Here is a 21,941-nt window from a genome sequence, read left to right on the forward strand (position 1 = left end):
GCTCTCGCCTGCTGATACTCACACACAGTCTCCCCTTTGTGCTTTGGCTCCAGGAACTCCTTCACAGACATCCTCCGTGCCATCCTGCTGTCCCTGGAAGTCCTTATCGAAGATCCAGAGCTGCAGATAAATGGCTTCATTTTAATCATAGACTGGAGTAATTTTTCCTTCAAACAAGCCTCCAAACTGACACCTTCAATCCTCAAACTGGCTATCGAAGGGCTGCAGGTATGTTCACCCAACGTACAGTACGGGACTGTGTGACAGTGTACTTTTTTCTTATTCCAACCCAAGTAATATTTGTCCTTTGGAATAGGAAAGGAAAACTTAGATGCAGTTCACCTGTGACTCCTCCATATTTTCACTCCAGCCTAAGTTAGACTTTTTTTTTAAAGTCAGTCTTCGTTTTCATTAACAACTCTAAAGTACTGTTGCCACAGGCACAAATTACCTACCGTAGCAATTATGAATAAAGCTCAGAGATGTTTTAGCCTCATCCATCTGAGAGTTCACAAAAATTAAAACTAGAGAACATCTGCTCTATGAGCATGCCCTATGTAGAGGTGGCATGGGGGCCTTCCACTCTTTCTAAAAATAGTGTTGCACTATGGAAATGCACCCCGTGGACCCTCATTTCCCAGAATGCACTGTGCTTGAGTGTCTGTACTAAAGTAAACCACGTCAGTGCAGACAAAGGAAGCAGACAAAACTCTACTTACTGTTTGTGTGACCAGTTGTCAGGACTTTGGGGAAGGGGGTTTTGTGCTGCACGGAGGTCGGGATAGTCAGTCTTGGGGTTCCTTCTACTTTTAAAAGCCAGTGATTCCGTGAAAAGTAACAAACTCAAAGGGCACTGCTGGGTAGCTTTCTGGTGACAACACTATTACAGTACAAAGTAAAGGCACAGTTCGGGAAGGTTCAGAATCAGCACAGATAAAACCCATGTCCCTTCTTAATTTTGAAGGAAGAATGACTCAATGCGGTGACCCTCCCCAAAGATGGCAGTGACATGAAGCTATGTAGAAAAATAAATATTTGCTAATTCTCAGATCAGCAGCCATTACCCTTGCTCTTCAAAGTGCAAAAGTAGGAGACCCGTTTCCACCACTCATCATCGTCTAGTGTGATGGGTGGTTGATGGGTCTGTTTCTTGAACTGTGACTTATTCGTATCGGGCCTTCTACAGATCTCTAGCACCTCGTAGGTCTCTGATAAACAGGTTTGTTGAATGGATCTTATTTTATTGAAATGGTTTCCTATTTCAAGGGTAGGAGAGAGAGAACGGGCATTTCAGAAGAGGAGGAGCAAATACACCCTCTTCCACTAGTGCCACGTTATCCTGGGGGGCTGTATCATGCAGTGTACTGGGGACACATTTTGGAAGTTGCTTTCGCATTTCTAGACTACAGGCAGTGTCCTGCCTTACCTTAACCAACCCGATCACGGACTGGTCTGCCCTATACTATCGATCACTTCCTCTCAGCTTTAACTCCTTTTCTGCAGACTCCTCTTATCCAAATCACTGAACCTCTGATCTCTCTCTCCTTACAGCTTTTATCAAAAAGAGTTTGAAAGGAAGCTGCAAAGTTTATTTCATGCTCTATAATTATGCTGACCATATTTCCAGGGTTTTCTGTGGTAGTACAAGCTTCATTTAATTTTATCCATTTTAAAAAAGATAATCCAATACATGTGTAAGTAGCTGTGATTCTAGCTCTATGTATTTATAAGATTTTTTTTTTCATAGATCAGGAAAGAAATGTCCTTTATCCAACCTTGTATTCCAGTTTTTCTTTCTTAAAACGTGTGAACTATATAATATGTCCCTTGCCAACTCCACTGGGCTGATGTGGGTCTTACTGAGTTAATGCACGTGATGTGTTTTAAAAGGTAAGGCTACACATAAGCTTGTAAGATGTTTTTGTGAGAAATAGTAGGTGAACTTTTGTGGGCAAGGTGAGTCCCATCTGGGCCTTTACTTGTACCAGGGCCTGGGATGAATTTCACAACATCCTTCCTATAGCTCTGGTTAAGGAGTAACTTCTACTGAGAGAAGGGAGTTGCATGAGGTCAAGGTCAGAGTGGAGTAAAAGCACTTCCTCCCATCATCTCACAGAACAATGACCTGAATCCCTTTACTCCTCTCCCTTTATGTAAAGCAAGGTAAACTCCTTTGACGGTGGGTAAGTATCAGGCCAGTCTGGAGTCAGGCAATCTGGATTGGAATGCAGACTTTTTCTGGGAGTTCTGCCTGCCCAGGCCCTGAATCCCTGGGAACGCTTAGGAAGGTGCAGTCTCTCCTGCTAGGAGAAGGAAGCCAATGGTCCCAGGGGAAGCTAAGCATGGGTGTAGCTCCTCCATTTTGGATACAGGCTCCCTGGACCATCTAGCTGTTGTCTGGGCCACTGTGAAAACTCCCTCAGGGCCACTGCAGGTAGGTGCTGCTTTTGTTCCACAGAGGGCAGTCAGATATGGCCATTCACTGGCAACTTCTCACTCCAGGCGATTATCTCTGAGGCTCATTCCAGGCTTTTCTCTGAGGGGACATTCAGACACCATGGTCACCCCTCTACTGGCTCTCTCAGTGATCTTTCTTCATTGCAGGGATGGTTTTTATCCACAATGTAGCCATTAGCTCCTTTGACATTTCAAAAAAGTCAGAACTTGTACTGAGCAGAATTCATGCCTTTGGTATTATGCTAAGTGAAATAAGTCAGTCAGAGAAAGACAGATATCATATGATTTCACTCGTGTGTGGAATTTGAGGAACTTAACAGAAGACCATGGGGGAAGGGAAAGAAAAGTAAGATGCAAACAGAGAAGGATGCAAACCATAAGAGACTCACAAATACAAAGAACAAACTGAGGGATAATGGGGTGGGGAAAATGGGTGATGGGCACTGACAAGGGCACTTGTTGGGATGAGCACTGGGTGTTGTATGTAAGTGAGGAATCACGGGAAACTATTCCTGAAGCCAAGACTACACTGTATGTTAGCTGACTTGACCAAAAACAGAGAAAAGCATTCATACCCATGTGGTCACCCTTGTTGTAAAAGGAGCATCTCATACAGGTCTCCATTCGCCAGCCACGAAGATTCGAGATTAATTCTACAATACTGCCGACATGGGCAAAGGCATAGACTGTTGTGGAGAAAGGGAACTCGAGGTCAGGCCAGTCAGCGAGAGAAGAGAAGCCCCTGTTCTTCTTCCCGTGCACCCTCCGAGAGGCCTGAAGAGGTCAGAGTATCTGCTAGACATGCGGGAAATTGCAGGGGACGGAGATCCTGTGTTCCAGTGAGGAGACCTTGCTCTGTCTGCCATTCTGCCTTTGTTGGGTAGATGTGAGACAGCAGCCTTGTCAGAAGGAATCATCAGACCACTTTCGTGCTAGGCCATCTGGTTTAGGGTTTTAGCTATTTATAGGAACTGTCTCAGATTACCTGCTGCTCAAACCCTAGATAATTTGGGGCCCTGGGGCATTACCACACATAGGTAATACAACACCTACCGCAGGGAGGAGGGAGGCGGGGGTGGGGGCTCACTGCTCAGGCAGTGAGAATTTAGAATCGTTTTTTGGTCATCCCACACCTTGCGTAACACACTAGTCCCCAAACCCTGAGTTTTAGCCCTATTACCTCCATTCTTAGTTCTCTGTAAAGACAGTTGTTCAGCGCAACCTTCGGTTACTAATTGTTGTGCATTGAGTTCCTTGAGGAGCAGACTCTGCCAGAGATTAGCATGAGGTTCATCAGGGAGTGCTCTTGGGATCAACTCCTGTAGAAGGGAAGCTATGGAAGAATGTTTGCCAGCAGAAGTCAAGCTAGGATTCTGGCATTTCCCGTGAAAGCCTCGGGTGTTGCGACTGAGATGACCCTTCAGATTTCTCCCTGACTGGGGCCAAGGGGTTGGACTTTGATATTCCCACACTGTTCAGTCATTGGGTACAGGCTGCTCTGGGAAATGGTTGTGAGTTTGGGCGAAGTGACTCTCTTCAGCCGAAGCCCCAGAGAGCACTGTTATCTGCCAGCTTTCGGCTAGCAACATCCCCGAGCAACTGGGGAATAACTCCGTAGTCCTGAATGAGGCCTGGCAGTATATCAGAATTTCTACCATAATACGAAGCAAAAGATATTTGGAATATTCTGTAATGGAATGTCAAGGAGCTTCCTTTATTTGGAATCTAGGTGTTGAACCGCTTTTTTTTCTTGGTTACATATAGTCCTCAATTCTACCCAAAGTGGAAGAAATACCCAGTAATACTGAGGTGATGGGCACTGGGCAGGGAAATCAGTGGCCTACCAGTTGTATTTCTGTGCCTCAAAAGGCAATTATATATATTCAACTGATCCTTGATAAAGGAGAAAAGGCAGCCCAATGGAACTGAGATAGTCTTTTCAACAAATTGTGCTAGAACGGGACATGTCATGTGCAAAAAACTGAATCTAGATAGAGACGTTACACTCTTCACAAAAACTAACTCAGAATGGATCACAGACTTAAGTGTAAAATTGAAAGCTATATAAATCTAATAAGATAACATAGGAGAAAACTTTTGTGACCTTGGTTATGGCAATGACTTTTTAGATAAACCACCAAAGGCACAATCCATGAAAGAAATAATTGATAAGCTGGACTTCATTAAAATTAAAGACTTCTGCTCTGCAAAAGACCGTGTCAAGAGGATAAGAAGAAAAGTCAGACTGGGAGAAAATATTTGCAAAGATACATGTGATAAAGAACTGTTATCCAAAATATACAAAGAACACTTCAAACTCAACGATAAGAAAGTGAACAATCCAATTAAAAAATTGGCCAGAGACCTGAATAAACACGTCACCAAAGAAAACATATAGATGCAAATAAAATAAAAAAGAATGCTCCACATCACATCCATCAGAGAAATGCAAACTAAAACAGCAATGAGATACCACTGTCCACCTAAGTAGAAAGGCTAATATCTGGAACACCAATAACACTAAAGCCTGTCAAGGATGTGGAGCCACAGAAACTCTCATTCAATCCTGGTAGGAGTGCAAAATGGTGCAGCCACTTTGGAAGACAGTTTGGTCGCTTCTTACAAAATTAGACATATTCTTAACCATACGATTCAGTAATCAAGCTCCTTGGTATTTACCAAAGGAATCAAAAACTTATATGTACACAGATGTTTTCAGCAATTTTATTCATAATTGCCCAAACTTGGAAGCCACCAAGATATTCACTAGGTGAATGGATAAATAAACTGTGATACAAGACAATGAAATATTATTTAGTGCTAAAAAGAATTGAGCTATCAAACCATGAAAAGACATGGAGGAAACTTAAATGCATATTATGAGGTGGAAGAAGTCAATCTGAAAAGGCTACGTACTGCATGATTCCAACTATACGACATTCTGGAAAAGGCAAAGCTATAGAGACAGTAAAAAGATCAGTTGTACCCAGGAGTTGTGGGTGGGGGTGGGGGGTGGGGTCAGATGAACAGGCTGGGCACAAAGGCTGTGTGATGCTATAATGATGGACACTTGTCATACATCTGTCCAAATTCATAGAACAGACAATACCAAGAGTGAACTGTAATGTAAACTATGGACTTTGGATTATAATGATACGTCACTGTAGGTTCATCAATTGTAATAAATGCACCACTCTGGGGGGCCGGTGCTGATAGTGGGGGAAGCTACATATGTGTGTGAGCAGGGGATATATGGGATTTCCCATATCTGTGCCTTTCCTTCAGTTTTGCTATGAACTTAAAACTGCTCTAAAAAGTAAAACCTTAATGAAAAAAAAAAAGATAATTATATTGCCTCTAACAACAATTATCCAAAGAATTGTCTGTGCATAGAACTTTGGTTATGTGCTTCATAGGCTGAATTAGTGAGTTATAATACTAATTCTATAGAAGACTGCTCTTTAAGGGATCATCAGATTTCTAGATCAAAAGTTACGCTGTATCAGCCAGTCATGAAATTCTAATAGTGTATGTATTATACATTCCTCCTTTCACAGCAATGCTTTGAGGAAATGTCATTGTTTAGAATGTTAAGTTGTCCCAGTTACATAAATATTCTATGAATATTAGTTCAAAGAACTTCAGTTAAAATACTAATTTTGAGAATGCCTGGGAGTCATTTTCTCTCACTCAGTTGTTTGATCTCTTAAATGCGGTCAATAATGTCTAAAAGAGCCATGTATCTGTTCATTACAACTTGTTTAAATTTTAATCAAACTTAAAGTAATATTTATGCCACCACTTTAATACAGCTCAGTGTTACTCTCAATTCTGCTGGGGAGTTCTGGCAGAATGAGCAACACGCTGAAATCCTGTTCTTGAGTTTTGTGAGGTCTCCAAAATCAATTTTTGGAAGTATTTCTTGTAAATCATTGTGGCCCAGCCATTACAATCAACACACGGCATTTATCAATGTTCAGCCAACCCAGATACTTATAAAGAGCTTACTGGGCTGAAGTGTTTTACTTGGGAAGAGCTGTAGCCTTGTGTCCCGCAGGCTATTTACAAAATGGTTGATTCCCTTAAAGACCCAGGCATTTGTTAAGGGTTTAAAGAAGCTTACTTTTCATTCACTGGAGGAGAGCCAGGCATCGTTCATTCTTTTTTCTCTTTTCCCCTCATTTCTGGGCTTAGGTCGTTTTCCTCTGGCCAATCAGACACTTTTTCTATTCATTCACTCTTCATTCAAGGCTTACTGTGTGACTGTTTTGTTGTGGTTAAGGATGGTATTGTAATATTTATATGATAAATACTATAAATATTTGACTTATACTGTTATAAATATTTGATTTACACTGACTTTGCCCCAGGCACTTTTCACATACCATTTAATTTCTACCATAAACCTATGAGGTAATACTGTTAGGACACCACATTTTGCAGGTGACAAAACTAAAATCTAGAGAGATCAATGGCTTGCCTGAGGTCTTTAAATGGCAGAACCAGGATCCAAGCCTGAATAGTTGGACTCTGCTCTCACCTACATCAAAGCGTGGTTGTACCGCAGCAGCTACAACGCCTGGGAACATTTTTGAACGTTCAGAATGTTCAAATGTTTTCGATAGAGTTATCTTCCTTCCTCCACCTCCCTCCTCAAACTCCCAAAGCTTTGAGCCAGTGTACTGCAAAAGGAGGTCCGCTGCCTTTCAAACTCTTAGCCCAAAAGTGAGAATGGATTTGGAGCAATGCTCAGAGGCTCGGCCAGCTGCAAATCATCTCTCTCCTGGGTGTCCCTTTTTGTTACACTGCTTCCCACCTTTGTCCAGTCTCTCTACCCGCTTCCCACATCCTACTTTTTCACCCCTTTTCTAAAACATATGACACGCTCACTTGCCTTTAGAGTATCCCAAGGGCCCTATTCGCCTAAAAGACTAGAACAGTAAAAAGTCTGTCCAGTCAATGGGCAACCTGAAAGTTCTCTGGGGCAAATGAATGGATAGTGTGGTTAGAAATTTGGAAAGGCAGGTTGGGCAAGTGCACTTCAAGTTAGCAGTAGATTCGCACCGTATCAAGCATCAGTGACGCAGACATGCAGATACAGTGACTCCCGGTGTATTCATTCCACATAGAATGTGGGTCAGGTACTCTCTAACTAAACAGGATTTACAGCAGAGAACTGAGCTGGCCAGGCTTACTGAAGCTTACTTGCTAGGGCTTTATTATGCAAAGTGTAGTCCACAAGTCACCCGGCAATATCAGAATCACCAGGAGCTGGTTAAAAATGCAGAAACTCAGGCCACTGAATCAGAATCTGCATTTCAAGTTCTTTAATGTGTAAGTGGTCTGCATGCACATTAAAGTTGGAGAAACACTACTGTAACAGATGGCATTACAGTATAATAGGATCTCTGCGTCAAGTGCGTCAGACTTCCCTGGGGGGCTCGGTACAAACCCCATCGACTGTATCTCATCCGCAGTGTTTCTGAGTCCATAGATCTGGAGCAGAGTTCACGAACTGACCTTTCAAAAACATTCCCAGGGATGCTGTTGCTGGTACAATCACACTTTGATGTAGGTGGGCATCGACTCTAACTATTTGGGCTTCAGTCCTGGTTCTGCCACCTAAAGACCTCAGGCATGTCATTGATCATTCTGGATTTTAATTTCATCATCTGTAAAATGTGGTGTCATAACAGTACTACCTCAAAGGTTTATGGTAAAAAGTGGATTGTACGTGAAAGGTGCCTGGGACTAAGCATCACAGACAGTGCTCGCTGAATGATAGAGTGTTATGGAAAGAATGAAGAGACCAGCCCTTATCCATGGGCTCCTGTGCCTCTAACGTATGGATTTAAATGAGTATGCTCTCCATTGTCCCAGGTCTGCCAGTGTGGATCCCGGAAAATGCGATCTCATCAACCTGTTCCCTGGCCCTGAACAGGGAGCTCCCTCTCCTCGCTCGCCTTAGTTAATGACTTAGGTCCAGATTGTTGTCACCTGTCCAGGCTGTGGTACTTGAGATGCTGTATCTTTCTATTCATGTGGTGTGATCCTTTTCATTATCAGCAAACAGTCAACTGTGCACGATTTTGCAGTTGGGCGATTAATGGGGTCAAAATCACCTCTTTCATCTGGCAGGACTCTTTAGCGATAGCATTTATGGTGTCTTTTATTGATCCTTGCAGTTGTCATGTATTAAAGAATATTAGATAGAAACAGATTGAAGGAAAAGGATATTTCTACTTTGCCAAGAGGTTTCTTAATTTATGTTTCCTGAACACTCCTGGTATATTTGAAGAACACTTTCCCTCCAAACTATTTTTTACCTTCTCAGCCACAAAGCTGTAATTCTGAATTTGCAATAGTGCAATATGTTACTATGGAAATATTAGAAGAATAAAATATCTCCTTTAATGCACTACCTTGTTAAGTATCAATTAAACTCGGGAAGATAATTAGAGCTAATGAGACTCTGGTGATCCTGATGGCAAACAGCATGGCCTATTTAAAACAGTTCCAACTAAATAGGCGTATCTCTAGCATATTTTTGATAAATAGTTTTTCTGGACTTTCATGCATTATAGATCTAGCCAGTGCTCTGATTCACCCATTTAAGAAACAGGTACTAAGTCTTTACTTTGTGCCAGTCACAAAAGTAAACAGATGCAGTCCCTGCTCTCAAGGTGTCATGGGTCAAAGCAGAGGCAGACCCATGAACAAATGATGAAACAATGAGCACGCGCAGAAAGGGGATATGCACCAGGTTCATAAAATCCCACCCCACGCCAGAGGTGTTAGAAATGGCATCCTGGGAGGGGCACACATCAGCTGATTCTTAGCAGCTGAGTGCAGAATAGCCAAGAGAAGGCAGGGTGGGAGAATTTCAGGCGTGGGTGATAATACAGGCAAAGACATACAGGCAAATATACTCAATAGGAGAGGGAAATGGAATTAATTTTGTATTCCTGGAGTGCACCAAGGACCAGGCAAGGAGCTTGTGTGCCCTGCAGACATTGAGGGCCACTGAATATATTGAAGCAGAATGGCCACACAAATTTATATTCACGTGGGATCAATTTGGTGGGTATGAGCAGGGAAGATTCAAAGGCAGGAGAATAATTAAAAGACAAGTGCAGTAATTCAAATAAGAAATAATACGACTAAGTAGGGGTGGTGGAAGGGATTTGATAACTACACAGGAAGTAAACTAAGGCAGCGTTTGGTGGTTAGATGCTTGAGAATGGGACGCGGTGGAGGAGTCAAGGCAAAAGCTGAGGTGTGCAGCCAGGGTGAAGGATGGCCTGTGGTGCCAACCAATGAGATCATGCAGACAGGAATGGCAGGTGTGGGGAGATAATGAGCATTATTGGAATGTTGGACATGGTGAGTTTAGGATCCCAGGAAATATTTGAAAGGTTTATTTGAAGTCTGAGCTGAGGGGAAAGGTCTAGGGCGGATCTATAGAGTTGGTGGTGTCTGAAATCATGGGAAAGGAAAAGATCATTCAGAGAAAAACTAGAGTGATGAACAATGACCGAGAAAAGAACCCAAGTGATGAGCAATGTAAATGAACAAGTTGGACGAAGAGGAGTCCGCCAAAGAGAAAGGGGAGGTGGAGATGGGGAGGTGTGAGAAGAATCCTGAGCTCATCTCCCGACAGGAACTAAGGGACTGGGGCTTCAAGGAGGGAAACCATGTGAGGGTAATGGTGGGAGGAGCATCTAGAGAGCCCTGGTTTGAGGGCGAGGACGGTGGGAAAATCTCTATCAAGAAACTCTATCAGGAAATACGTCCCGGAGACCACAGCAGGTGGTGGAGAGAGGAAACTGGAGGAGAGGGAGCAAGAAGACGGTAGTGGAAGAAGTTTTGCGTCTTACTCTTCCATTGGACAGGACTTGCAGCAGCAGAATATATTAAGGGCCTTCACACAGCCGTGGCAGATCAGTCTTGACAAAAGATTGACCCTTGTGAATTGTTTAGGTCCAGGTTAATATTTCTCAACGCACCAATGTAGAGATCTCTGCCTTCATTATTATGAAACGAGTAGTGGCATGGCTATCCAGGGACTCTGCTGAATATATTATATATTTGCAAAAATATGGACTACCTATGAGTTTCTAGTCCTGTCAGTGTCCTAGGGGACATAGTGGCACAGAGTTAATCAGTATTCAGCCGTCTTGAAGTCCAGCTGTTGAAAGAACCTGTGTGGAAAACCTTGCCCTGTCATCCACATTCTCTGGTGATTAAACTGTAGGCATTAAAATAATACTACATTTCCAAAAAAAAAAAAAAATCATTCAGAGCCCCTTTGTTTCCTGAAATGAAACAGCAACTCAAATCTGGCTCAAACAAAAGAAAAATGCAGGCGTGGGACACGTACAGAACAGGAAAGTTCCTGGCTACTCTATCTTCCATATTTGGCTAGTCCTGGAGGCAAAGTTGCAACAGTGCTCTAAGAGCTCAGTCTTTCCTTCTCTGACTGTCTCTTAGTTACACTTTTCTCTGTACTGACCTTATTCTCAGACGGGCTTTCTCCTGAGAGTGATAAGGAAGTCTTCAACAGTTCCAGATACAGGTGACCTCTTGTGTCTGGTTGGCCAGACCAGTTTATGAGCCCTCTCAGGATGCTACACGTGAACTGCATAGACTCAGAATGTTGGAGGAGTGGCACCCAAAAGATGCTGAGAAATGACAAAAGTTTTGCTTAGAAATTTAAGGTAGAAGATTAGAAGTTTTATTCAAAGTCTTTACTTGCTATACAACGTAGCTACTAGGAGTTTGTTTCTGTTTGCAACTAATTCCATGGATAACCTTGGGAAAATGGTTTAACATCTGTACACCTAAGGTTCTTTATCAGCAAAAAAAACAATAGGATTGGACTAGAGTAGTGGTTCTTACACTTTATCACCCACAAAAATCACCAGAGGGCTTATTAAGGCTCTGATTACAGAGTCTCGACCTTGGAGTGTCTGATTCAGTAGGTCGGCGGGAGTGGGTGAGTGAGAAAGCATTTCCAACAAGTTCTCAGGTCATCTTGATTTGCTAGTCCAGGAATTACACTTGACAACACTAGACTAGATAATTCCTTACAACCCTTTCTATCACCTAATGCTACAAACCTATAATTTTACCTCCATGGAATAGCTTTAAAGCTGATGTTAGGGAAGAGAAATAGGCTTTCCCCCCATAACAAATCTAAATACAGTTGACCCTTGAACAACACAAGTTTTGAACTGTGCGGGTCCACTTATACGTGGATTTTTTTTCCCAATAAATACAGTACAGTACTATAAATGTATTTTCTCTCCCTTATGAGCTTCTTTTTTTAAAAAGTTTATTTAATTATTTTGAGAGAAAGAGAGAGAGAGAGGACAGAGTGGACGAGTGGGGGAGGGGCAGAGAAAAATGGGAGAGAATTCCAAGCAGGCTCCTTGTGGGCAGTGCAGAGGCTGATGCAGGGCACAACGCCGTGAATCCTGAGATCATGACCTGAGCAGAAACCAAGCACCAGACACTTAGACTGAGCCACCCAGGCACCCCCTTATGAGCTTCTAGATAACATTTTCTTCTCTCCAGCTTACTTTATTGTAAGAATACGGTGCATAATCCATATAACACACAAAATATGTATTTATCGACTCCACGTTATCAGCAAGGCTTCCGGTCAACAGTAGGCTATTAGTAGTTACATTTGGGGGAAGCTGAAAGTTATATGCAGATTTTCACCTGTGCCCCTAACCCCCGTGTTGTTCAAGGGTCAAGTGTAATTAGGTTGCAGTGCAAAGAAGAATTTTGAGGCAAGCTCCATGAATGCTAGCATTTATTTGAGACGCCTGCCTTCATTAGAGATAATAAAGGGGCAAGCCTGCCATATACACTGACTCAAATATTCTCACTAACCTGTTCAGGGGACAGTCCAGTGTTCATGGTACAAGAAATAAGGAGCATAACCATAGGGGGAGACAAACATCTCAAGAAGCTCATATTTTCTAGTCTAGGTTGGAAATAAGCACACTTGATGATGCTGATGCAGGTAATAGTGATGGTGGTGGTGATGGTACCCATTCTTCGTCTGGCGCTTAATGTACTTTCACCCCGGGGCGCCTGGGTGGCTCAGTCGGTTAAGTGTCCAACCTGATTTCAGCTCAGGTCACGATCTCACAGTTCATGAGTTCAAGCCCCACATCAGGCTCTGTGCTGACAGCGTGGAGCCTGCTTGGGATTCTTTCTCTCCCTTTCTCTTTGCCCTCCACTGCTCGCTCTCTCTCTCTCTCTCTCTCTCAATACATTAAAAAAAAAAAACAATAAAAATAAAGTACTCTCACACAATGTCTTATTTGATTTTCCCAACAGTCCTGTGTAATAAGCAGAGCAAGAGAATAACAAATCATCACTTCAAAATAAAACCATGAAAAAGACTGATTGGAACAATCAGTGAAATATCAATTCTGCATAAGGTCATAGTTGCCTTGGAGGCCAACTAAAGACCCCAGACGTTGTGTCATGTCCCACCATGAGAGAAGCTGGACTTTGTGAGGATAAATAGGTGATAACTTTCGCCAAAGGAAAGCATTTGTTGCTAAGAAACCATTAAGGATTGTTAACCCCTTTTAGCCCAAAGAGAAAATTTCGAAGTGCAGTTTCTTATTGTTATATTTAGAAGGACCTAATTTTTGTGTAATAGAATATTGGTGTGCAGTAGTACACAGAGAAGTACTGAAATTGTAAGTGAATGCTGAGAAATGACAAAAAATTTTGCTTAGAAATTTTAGATGGAGCGCCTGGGTGGTGCAGTCGGTTAAGCGTCTGCCTCTTGATCTCAGCTGGGGTCATGATCTCACGGTTTGTGAGTTCTAGCCCCACATCAGGCTCTGTGCTGACGGCGTGGAGGCTGCTTAGGATTCTGTCTCTCCCTCTCTCTGCCCCTCCCCCACTTGTGCCCCCCCCCAAAATAAATAAATAAACTTAAAAAAAAAAGAAATTTAAGGTAGAAAGTGAATTTTTCAGAAAACGAGAGCATTTAAATGACTCAACACAGATCAGGAAAAAGACCACTAACACTTACCCTGAGGTCCCTCTTTTCTCCTCCCAGTAACAGACTCCCAAAGGTAGCTACTTCCCGACAGTCGACATGGTAGTTTTACCAGAGTAGAGTCTGATTTCCAGAAAGAAATGACACCTCCTGTGTCCAGGTGTTCCTGAGATCAATCATTCTTTTGTGTTACAACCATCATTGTGTACTACCTGTTTGTACTTTTTTCGTCAAACATCTCAAACTATAGACGGAATTTAAAAATAAAATTATTCTTGAAAAATATTAAGGCTTAAGAAATGCAGTAGCACATTTTCTTTGTGGAATTTAATCAGACAGCAACCACATCTCATAGAATATAGAATATGCAGCAACAAATAAATGTCACAAGAAATGGCTGTATTTAATGCATACACTTCATTTTTAAGAGATTCTCTCAAACTTTCCCCCTCGAGCCTATTTATTCTCATTTTACACGTGATTCTCGTTGATTTGGTTGTGTTGTTTCCAACCTCACCGTGTGTTAAAAGCCTCTAATAAAAATTTGGTTGAGGGGGTTAATCCACATTAGCATATAGACTATATCAGGAAACAGCAGCTGTCAGCCGGGGAAGAAACACAAATAACACAAAATTTTACTAATGAAACTAGAAACACCACGACTGAGGCCATTTAGCATAGAAGTTCATGCACCCTGGAGGGCATCAGCATACCAGAGAGACGTATATGATGTACACATCCGTGATCCTGAGTTGTCTGGAATAGTCCCACTCGCATTCAGTAAGCTTTACTGAAGACACTGAAGATGTGTAAAATTGTAGAGAGATTTCATCCAAGATATTTACGTGATATAGAAAATGTTATAGCGTAAGAGACAGATTCTTAGCCCCTTATATAACTATACAGTCACTTACAGTGACTAGTGTATGTCACTTAGTCACTTATATAACTTAGGAATCCCAGAAATTATTCATTTTTCTAGAGTTCTAGAAAAGTTTCATTATATAGTGAAAACAGTTGCCCCGTTGCCAAGACACATCCCTTTGAAGGTGTGTCTTTTAAATTCCCCGAAACGGAAGAACAGTGCTATTAGCTGTTGAAATCTGCAACATTCTCTAAGCTAAACTTCCACTCCCCAAACTCCCAAACCCCACTGTTGTGGGTTCATTATACACGGTCAGATACAGAATTTTTTTTAATACTGGCAATATTGGTCAATAAAAATAAGAAAATGCAAATTGCACACAACTTTACTCATCTTAAACCCAGGCATAGTATACAGTGAACAGTATTCTTGTTCTTTAAATATTGTACCTCAACATCATTTATAATGATGACATAGTATTTTATTATTTAATTATACGATAATGTATTAACCAATTCCCAGCTTTTGAATGTCTAGATTGTTCTCATTTTTTTCAGCAGTATGTTACAATGCTGACCTGAATGTCTCTTTAGCTAAATTTTTGACCACATAAATTACTTCCTTAGAATTAATGTCTAGAGGTAAAATGTATCTTGAAGATGCTCTGGAGAAGGGTTTTTTAGTATTCACCAGTAACGTATGAGAAGGTCTGCTTCTGAACCCAAACCCTCGTTGTTAAAAATAAATCTTGGTGTATTTGTAACCTTCCCATGATGGCTGCACCATAAGGCCCCTTTTTGTTTTAATTTGCTTTGATTACTTTGATTACTTGTGAGACAGAACATTTCTCTGTATGTTTATTAGACATTATACTCTCTTTTCTGTGTACTGCCTGTTAATGTATTTCATCCATTTTTCAGTTGATGTTTTTAAATCTTGTTTTACTGCCAAATTGTAAGAGATTTTTATTACTTAAGGAAATATGCCTTTTATCATACTGAACATTTTTTTCACAATTTTCATCTAGAATGAATACTATTTATTTTTGCTATTCTTATCTAAAGCAGTTTAAAAAGTTTATATGATCATGTCTGTTAAGGTGCCTTTCATAGGACTCAGAAGGTCTCTTTTTTCCCCCCCAAAATTGTAGCAAAGTCACTAGTATTTCCTTCTAGACTTAGATTTTTTAATTTAGCCTTTTTTATCTATCAGAATTTGCATTTGAAAGATGTGAGGAAGAGATCTACCTTCATTTTTTTTCTCCATGTATTGTGCTTAGTCCTAATACTAGTTATTGGACAATGCATCCTGAAATGCATTTTAGAAGGTGGATAAATCAATGCTTAGGGAATATTGACAAGGAGAGGAATGAGAGAGGTGGTTATTCATTGCATGCTCTCTGTAAGAAATTTGAGGCAATTTTTCATAAGTATGAGTAATGTGAATTGACAAAGAATGGAGAGATGAGACTCACTTCACTTTAGCAACTATTTACTCAACTTACTATGCCAGAATTCCAAGCAGGCATAGATGGAGGGACCAGCTGGTCACGCCCCCAGGACGGAGCAAAGATTAGCTTGGTGTTTCTCTGGAGCCATACGGGAGAAAAGGAAAAGCGAGATGGCTTAGCCAGGTAGAGGGCAGTCATTGTTGGGCCCAAAAGCTGGAGAACTTGGAAAATATCTTTCACTGCTAAGGAATAAATACTCATAATGAAGATCTCTCCTGTTTCAGTAGTATCGGAGTGGAGTTTAGTAAGTTAAAGATGTTTAATGGAGAGTATTAACACTGTGAAAAATCTTAAAAGATTAAGCTAATGCCAGCTCAATTGGAATGTCATTAATTGAGAGGAGTAATCCCTAATGCCTTAATCTGTAGACTCATTAAGGATTTGAAAGAAATTATGAATAACTTGTTCCATTAACTGAATGAAGTTTTAATTAAGATATTCTTGGAAAAATAAGAGTACAGGGCAACACTAAAGAGGATTTTTATGACTTTGGAAGGGGAGAACTCAGTTCTAAAAGAGGTCTAGAGATCTAGGTCTCCATCTCTCCCTCCGTCCCTCCCCTGCTTGTGCTCTCTCTCTGTCTTTCTCAAAATAAATAAATAAACTTAAAAATTAACTGAAAAAGATTGCTGAACTCATCCTCAGCGTTTCTGATTTCCATAGGCCTAAGCGACCCAAGAGACCATCTACATCACTCAGAATAGCTCACAAGGGTTGTTCCCCAAAGGCTAAGTGGTTGGTAGAAAACTCCAGAGAATATTTGGTTGGCCCTAACATATGAAGAATACCCAGCACCATGTCTAGAACATGTCTAGACATGCAATAGATATTTATCCCTCGTTCTAAAACCTGACTTATTATCTGTAATTTCACCTCATTAATAAAGGACGTATGTTTGAGAAGGAAATGCATTTTCTAACAAAAGATTTAAGTCTCATTAAAAAGCACAGATATTATTTGTAGTCTTAAATATAACTAATAATGTCTGTAGGATGATTAATATTAATATTGTAAATGTAGCCTTATGCTTAGGACTGACTAAACCAACATATCAGTAAACTCTAGTTGTTTACGCAACTTAAAAATCTATTTTTACAGTTATAAAAATGATATTTGAAACTGGAATAAAGTACTTAAAGAAATACTGCATTGCTCATGACAAAGAATTTTGTGCAATTTATTTTCAAATCAGTTATGAGAGGAAAAATGATTCAGTTTAATATGAGTACCATTGATTCTCAAGAAAGAAATTATATGTATAACAGATAGGTCTGATAGTCAAATAGCCTTTTAAATTAAATAAGTCTTTTAATGCATAGTAGGCCTTTCCTAACAAATACTAAAATTATAAAAGAAAGTTGGGGTTTTTTATTCAAAATTTCAGAAATCTCAGTAATTATTTTAAGTAATTATTTTAAGTATGATAAAAGAGTGATCACTGAATAAGTGTCAAGCCAGAGTCTTTTCTTTGCCAGACTGAGTGTTGTAAAAGGCAATGTCCATGTCTAATGGACAGTTTGCTTGAATTTATTCATTCACTGAATGAGTTTTGTTAAATGTTTTTCATATGCTAGGTTTTGTGGGCCCGATCAGACATGGACCTTAATTCCCATTTATTCATACAACAAATATTTTTTGAGGTCTTCTAATGGGCCAGACACCGATCTAGGCACCGGGAATACATGGGAGGGTAAGACAGACCAGGTCCCTGCTCTTCTGTAGTCTGTAATCTATTGGGTGGTAGAGAGAAGAGGGATAATAAATGATAAATAAGTAAAATACGCCAACTAGCAAGTTCGTACATGCATCATTTTTGTACAATTGTGCAATTATAACTTCAAGATATATTCCCAGAAGTAGGATTTTCTAAAATTAGAAATTATCCATTTGTAATTTGGGTAAATATTCAGAAGTAGCTCTCCACGCACTACTACAATATCCACCATCAGTAATATATGAGAACACATATTGTTCAAGGCCTTGCTCAAACTTTTAGATTTTGACAGCCTGATAGAATGAAAAATGTTGTGTCTGTGAATTTTTAGTTTGCATTTCCCTAATTATAATTGAGATGGAGCATCTTTTCCTATGTTTATGTGGAATTTGTATCTTCCTTTTTTTTTAATTTCCTGTTCTCATGTTTCCCCCATCTTCTTTATTGCATTATTGGTCTTATCAATTCATGGTAAGAAAATTAGCTTTTTGATATGAATTGCAAATATTTCTCACAGTTTTCTTTCAGTTTTCTTTTTATTTTCCTTACAGGATTTTTTTGGGGGTGGGGGGGGGGGGCTCTGTTTTGTTTTTGCTAGCTAAGAGGATTTTTTACTATAGTGTTTGCCAATTTTGTATGGCTTCTGGAATGTCTTCTAAAGTTTTATGGTTTCTTTTTATTTTATGTTTAACTTTTTCATCTGTTTGTAGTTTATGCTAGTGTACAGTGTGAGGGTTTTGGCTTTTGTGTTTCCTAGAAGGCTGCCTGGTTGCTCCAACACAATTTATGGAAACTTTTATTTCCCCACTTCTGACTATACTTGCTGTCTTTATCAAGTGCCATAGATACTTGGGTCTCTTTATGCAAAGATACCCATACTGTTCTAACTATTGAGGCTGAAAAAGAAGTTTTAATATCCAGTGCATCCTCCTTTGAATAATTCTACGCAATAGAAATTCATTGGCTGTGAAAATAAACAGAATAATAGAATAATGTATGACAGTAATAAAATAAAATAAAAAATGAGAGGCAAAGAAAATAAATAAATCTGGGTTCCAGCCCCAAAGTGGTTCACACTTTGTGAAAGTGGCAGACATATAAACTACAGGTCGCAGAGAAAAAGGAGAAGTATGAAAACAAACGCGTGCCCAAGATGCTATGAGGTTCTGAGAAAGAAATGCATCACACTGGGAGTTATGCCATCAGCCCCGTGGCTAAGATCAGATCTGCAGGGAACTTTAAACAATTCATCGGTTATAAAAGTCTCAGAGGAAAGACAGGGCACTCAAGCTTCATTTGGAATTTACCAGAAACTCCCCCCCTCCTCCCACATATTTTCCATTCTTGTTTTCTCTCTACTAACAGTGGGGCTGGGATAGTTTTATGACACAACATGGGGACAGAATGAGGTGTCTTTAATGGAAACATGACCTTGACTTGCCAGGTCGCACACTTGTTTTCCCAGAGACAGAAAAATGGCCTCGTCCTTAGCTGGAACTGCGGGTGGGGTCTGAGGCTTCCGGACTGGTACAAGGAGTCTGCTCTGACCTTCTTCACTATTTCCAGCATGTAATACACTGAGGGAAGCTGTGGGGGAAAGAGAAATCTACAGAGAAAGAGAAACACCTCCTCGGACCTGAGAGATATCATGACTAAAACAAACCCTCTATGTGAGGAAAACTCTGGCTGACCCTGTCAGGCAGGCCACTTCCCCCCAGGCCAGTCAGATGAGGTGTCAAATACAGCTTGTCCTCACAGCACCTGCCTCTGCTTTAGGTCTCCAGCTGGGAAAATCCACCTGCTTATCAAGCAATTTATTAACATATGTTATAGATTCACAAGGCTTCACTTACTCTCTGCACCCCCTTGTCAGCCACAGAGGGAGGCAGCGATCAGGCGCCATCTGGGGATTGGTAAATGAAAAGAGTCAACCAAAGTTCCCCACTCCAATCAAACAGGAGATGGGAGTGAGTGCTTCCCTGGGTGAGGGCCCAAGGCTTGGCCTTAATTATCCTCCCTGGCTCCTGCCTCATCTGCATTCAAGGCCTTTCCCCCACAACCACTTCTCTGCACTTCTCTGTTCTCATAGGCTTTGTCACTTTACATCAGGCCAATTTTTTACATGATTCAGTTTGGCCTGTTAACACTTTCCTGAGGGTGGGAACAAAAGAAGTGGCCTCCCAAGTGGAGGTGCACACCGGAAACCAGGACACCTGGCCCTGGACGCTCATCGTTAGGGCTGCACTGCCATCAGCCTCCTGATCTCTATTTCACAGTCCTAAACTAGGGCTAGAACATTTTCTAGTTAAAAAAAAAAAAAAGGTAAAATCTATAATAAGAAAAAAATGGTCTCTAGGGGGTTCTTAATTGTCTTTCAAACGGTGATGGCTAAGGTCAGCTCAAGATATAGAACTTTACTCAAAACATCAAAATAATCAGCAGTCCAATAGATTCCCCCCACCCCCGCCCCATTCATCCAAAATACCTGGGCAACAATTAATGGGAGGGCTGCAGAGCTTCTGGAATGGCAGCAGAACTGTGGGAATCAAGGGACTTTAAAGGAACACTGGCTCTCACAGTAGCTCTCAAGAGGGTCAACGCATGCTCCCCGCTGTTTGTCCAGACGTGTAAAGAATTCCCCATGCGTGGCCACCTACTCTTTCCTTGAGGAGATGAATCCCACATATTGTAATTAAGTACGTGATGGACTAGTGGTCCCCAGACGGTACACAAGATGATCTATAGGAAGAAAATTTTCTGTTTTCTATTTTCAATGATTTTATCCATGCATTCAATTTATACATAAGTATACACTATTGAAAAGTTTGGAAACCCCTGAGCTTGACCCTGACCAGCAGGAAACAAAGCCTGGTGAATTACTTGCACCATGTGGATTCAGTGGATGTTCTTAGACAACACTTGCACAAGAGCTAAGCGGAACCCTGCAATTCTGAAGATATGGAGATGTGCCCTTGGATAACAAGATTATGGAAATCATGACGAGAGAAAATAAGAAATAACAATCTTCTAATTTTGCGTAATTTCTGGGATTAACAATTATTATTCTGGAGCTACCTTCAGATATGGAATTTGAGAATTCTACATTTATTTAAAATGGTGACACAAATCAAAACCACAATGAGATACCACCTCACACCTGTCAGAATGGCTAACATTAACAACTCAGGCAACAACAGATGTTGGCAAGGATGCGGAGAAAGAGGATCCCTTTTGCATTGTTGGTGGGAATGCAAGCTGGTGCAGCCACTCTGGAAAACAGTGTGGAGGTTCCTCAAAAAATTAAAAATAGAACTATCCTATGACCTAGCAATTGCACTACTACGTATTTATCCAAGGGATACAGGTGTGCTGTTTCAAAGGGACACATGCACCCCAATGTTTATAGCAGCACTGTTGACAATAGTCAAAGTATGGAAAGAGCCCAAATGTCCATTGATGGATGAATGGATAATGAAGATGTGATATGTGTTGTGTATACACACACACACACACACACACACACACACACACACACACACAGGAGTATTACTCGGCAATCAAAAGGAATGAGATCTTACCATCTGCAGCTATGTGGATGGAACTAGAAGGTATTATACTAAGTGAAATTAGTCAGAGAAAGACAAATACTTCACTCATATGAGGACTTCAAGACACAAAACAGATGAACATAAGGGAAGGGAAGCAAAAATAATATAAAAACAGGGAGGGGGACAAAACATAAGAGACTCTGAAACATGGAGAACAAACAGAGGGTTACTGGAGGGGTTGAGGGAGGGGGGATGGGCTACATGGGTAAGGGGCACTAAGGAATCTACTCCTGAAATCGTTGTTGCACTATATGCTAACTACCTTGGATGTAAATTAAAAAGTAAACTATTAAAAAAAAATAAAATGGGGATACTGTCATTTTTCTCTTCTGAATTTCATCCCTGGTTTCCTAAAAAGATCTACTTGAGCAAGATATAGACAGATGATGACCATGATCATGACCAAGATGAAGATAGATAGTGGGGCACCCGGGTGGCTCAGTTAGTTGAACATCTGACCCTTGATTTTGGCTCAGTTCATGATCTCATGATTCGTGAAATCAAGCCCTGTGTGGGGCTTTCCACTGACAATGCTGAGCCTGCTTAAGATTCTCTCTGTCCCTCTTTCTCTGCCCCTTCCGCACTCATGTTTCTCTCTCTCTCTCTCAAAATAAATACATAAACTTAAAAAAAAAAAGATGAAAGTAGATACATACATAAAATGCAGCATGTAGAATAAATATTAGAAACAATAGGTGGAAAAATACTGAATTTCGCGTTGGTTCATCCCAAGATAATCTGTCACTTGTGTTAAA

The 21,941-nt window shown here is 40.7% G+C and overlaps 1 protein-coding gene across 1 annotated transcript in view; it reads left to right on the forward strand.

Annotated features, from left to right (window-relative positions):
* Nucleotides 1-21,941, forward strand: part of CLVS1 (clavesin 1) — a 173,568-nt gene that overhangs the window by 84,915 nt on the left and 66,712 nt on the right. The window contains exon 3 of the mRNA XM_006943226.5: nucleotides 54-228. Coding sequence (XP_006943288.1) covers nucleotides 54-228 — 175 coding nt within the window. The remainder of the gene's footprint in view (nucleotides 1-53; nucleotides 229-21,941) is intronic.

Source organism: Felis catus, chromosome F2, assembly GCF_018350175.1.
Source record: "Felis catus isolate Fca126 chromosome F2, F.catus_Fca126_mat1.0, whole genome shotgun sequence".
Classification (NCBI taxonomy): Eukaryota; Metazoa; Chordata; class Mammalia; order Carnivora; family Felidae; genus Felis; species Felis catus.